Source organism: Echinococcus granulosus, assembly GCF_000524195.1.
Source record: "Echinococcus granulosus chromosome Unknown EG_S00075, whole genome shotgun sequence".
NCBI classification, from domain to species: Eukaryota; Metazoa; Platyhelminthes; class Cestoda; order Cyclophyllidea; family Taeniidae; genus Echinococcus; species Echinococcus granulosus.
In genome coordinates this window covers 36,852-39,331 of record NW_020170455.1, presented here as the reverse complement: position 1 = coordinate 39,331, position 2,480 = coordinate 36,852, and the positions used below count along the sequence as shown (strand labels likewise).

Sequence of the window (2,480 nt, the reverse complement as noted above, 5' to 3'; positions counted from 1 at the left end):
GGAGGGGTGGTTTGGGCATAACCAATGGAATCGGTTGTTGGCTACTTGTTTGCTGAACAACTTGATCAGCCGACAATGAGCAGACGAGCGTCGCGTTTTTATGAGATAGAGCGAGGAAGAGAAGACGAATAATCGGAAGGAGCCTACAGCTTGAAGTTAAGATCCACCACGTAAGATTGTTGTAGTTCCCCACCATTGCGAAGGAACCTTCTTTCCGATTGTAAATTTTTATCAGCTTTCATCCATCACCTCAATTGACTTCTTAGTCTAAGCCATAGGTGGGCGTCGCAATCTGTTGGCGCACCCTTTTACTTTTTGTATAATAACTGGTAGAAGCTTTTTTGAAGCTTAATACTAGGATTCCAGTTTTAAAATTAGGATAATTTAAACTGAATTTACTCAATGGCCTCTTTCAAGCAATGTTAATTCACCTCAAAAGCCATAATTATAAATCTTACACAAGAAGGCATTTCCAACACTTTTTAATCACAACTTCTCTCAAAACCCACACAAAAATGCTAGAATATGATTTTGTATAATTTTGTTGATTGGTGAAAGACTATGCAGACTAGACATAGTCGATGGAGTCTACGTGATTGGCGAGTTCTTTGAAGCGCTGGATGAGTGCCTCTTCGTTGAGGGCCCTTTCGTAGACGTAGGGCATCGGTGGGATCAATGTGATCATACCTGTGACCACGATGAGAATCAAGTAAACCCAAAAACAAAATCTGTCTACCACCATTCCCACGGCTTCCCAATCACTGGCCAGGCGGGCAGCATGGTCCTTCTCGTTGAACTAAAAGTTAAATCATCCACATAAGGCAAAATAGACTGTTATTTCATTCACTTGGGGTTTACCCAAGTACCTACAAAAAGCATGAATAAAAGACCACCTTTATTGTATCGAAATTTCCACAACATTCAAGTGACTGTAAAAATATTGTTCCTTTGATGGTGTTCATGATTTTTTAAGCTAGCAAAAAAGAATATTATCTCAGCGTAGCAAAATCTATCTTCTCCCTGGCTGGTGAGTCCTTGGTCATTCTCTAGCCAATAGGAATGTCCGCTAAACGGCTCTTCAGATCTCCATCTCACCTTGTACATTAGATTGCGCAGAGCCCTCTTGATCTCCTTCAAACTCGTCTCTAGTTGTTTGCCAGCAGTCGTCGTTGCAGGTGCTGTCACTGGAGCCTGTTGACGATGCGCCAACGTCTGCATTTGGAGCACATGCTGCTGCTGTTGGCAGTAGCAGGGTCCAGACATCTGGCCCGCTGCCGCGCGCGACTCAAAGGAGTCACGTCGACGTCGTCGATCCTTGGCCAAACGCATTTCTATCTTGCTGATGTTGATTTCCTCGGCATGAGAAGGGTTGCTAAGACACAGAACACCTGGCTGCAGACCTAACCACCTTGATGACATTTTCACGAGCTAAAAGACAAACTCCCAATTTTGGTAAGCAGGAGTAGTCGTCAGATTTCAATTTATAAGATTGCTGAATGATGAAATTAAAACTTAGCAGATGGAGACAGATGAATGGGGAGAAAATGAATAGATGATTGGGTGGGCGGATGGATGGATCCGGGATGGATGGATGGGTCTACTGCAATGACTCGATGCACAAAATTACCTCCGCCAGCCACGAAGGCAACGGTTTAGTTTGGTCCTCACGGAAGTGAATTTGAACGGCGATGAGCGAGAAGAAGGTGAAAATCGCTATCAGGACCATGTTGAGACAGTAGTAGTAACCTGCAGACGGAAGAATCGAGTGCGACAAGTCCTTGTGCCACCTTCTCCACACTTACTTAGACTAATGCTAGTCAGTTAAAAAATGCTCAAATTTGCTTGCACATTAACTCACTTGGTTAATTTAGCTGCGATGTGCGGAAAAAGAACCAAAATGCATTGCTGACTCAAATAATTAGGTTAATGTGAGGGGCTCGAAAGGCATTTTGTAATTCACATTTTTTCATGAATGAAATGCTAAGCTATTTTTAACGCCCATGTTATTTACGAAACTCGAGTAATTTTTTAATAACCGTGTGATTTCCATACAACTCGCTGGAAGTGTTTCTCGAAACTCAAAGGGACTTGCAAAGTGATTGTGGTTGTCCGTCTGCTCTGCTCTGAGTTGCTCCACTTTTAACACTCCTTTCAGAAAATGTGAATTTCAAGGTTACGAGAAAGCCACTGTAAGAATTTTTACAGCATTTGGAGAAGGCGTGACAGCAGATCGCGAAGGAGAGAAATAGCCCAAAATCAAGCATTCAGTTAGGCAATGGAGGGCAGTTGATAAAACACCACGTTTGAGGAAAATGCCCCCTAACAATCTTGAGGGATTACGAGGATCTTTCGTGATGGCTCCCATAAAAAAAGCGACTCTTGTCTGCTCATTGTCAGTTGATCGAGTCGTGATGGAAAATGATTTCCGTGCCTTTACATTCCAACGTTCGTTTAGCAGACAAACAGCCAACAGCCTCTCT

General features: G+C 43.0%; 1 protein-coding gene across 1 annotated transcript in view; it reads right to left on the bottom strand. All coding sequences in view use genetic code 11, as the record gives it.

Moving 5' to 3' along the window:
* Nucleotides 1–568: 568 nt before the first annotated feature.
* The window catches only part of EGR_07339 (Neuronal acetylcholine receptor subunit alpha-3), a gene marked incomplete at both ends in the record, with an annotated part of 9,123 nt that continues 7,211 nt past the window's right edge, over nucleotides 569–2,480 (bottom strand). The window contains 3 exons of the mRNA XM_024496588.1: nucleotides 569–796; nucleotides 1,096–1,428; nucleotides 1,628–1,746. Of these exons, the coding sequence (XP_024348967.1) occupies nucleotides 569–796; nucleotides 1,096–1,428; nucleotides 1,628–1,746 (680 nt within the window). The remainder of the gene's footprint in view (nucleotides 797–1,095; nucleotides 1,429–1,627; nucleotides 1,747–2,480) is intronic.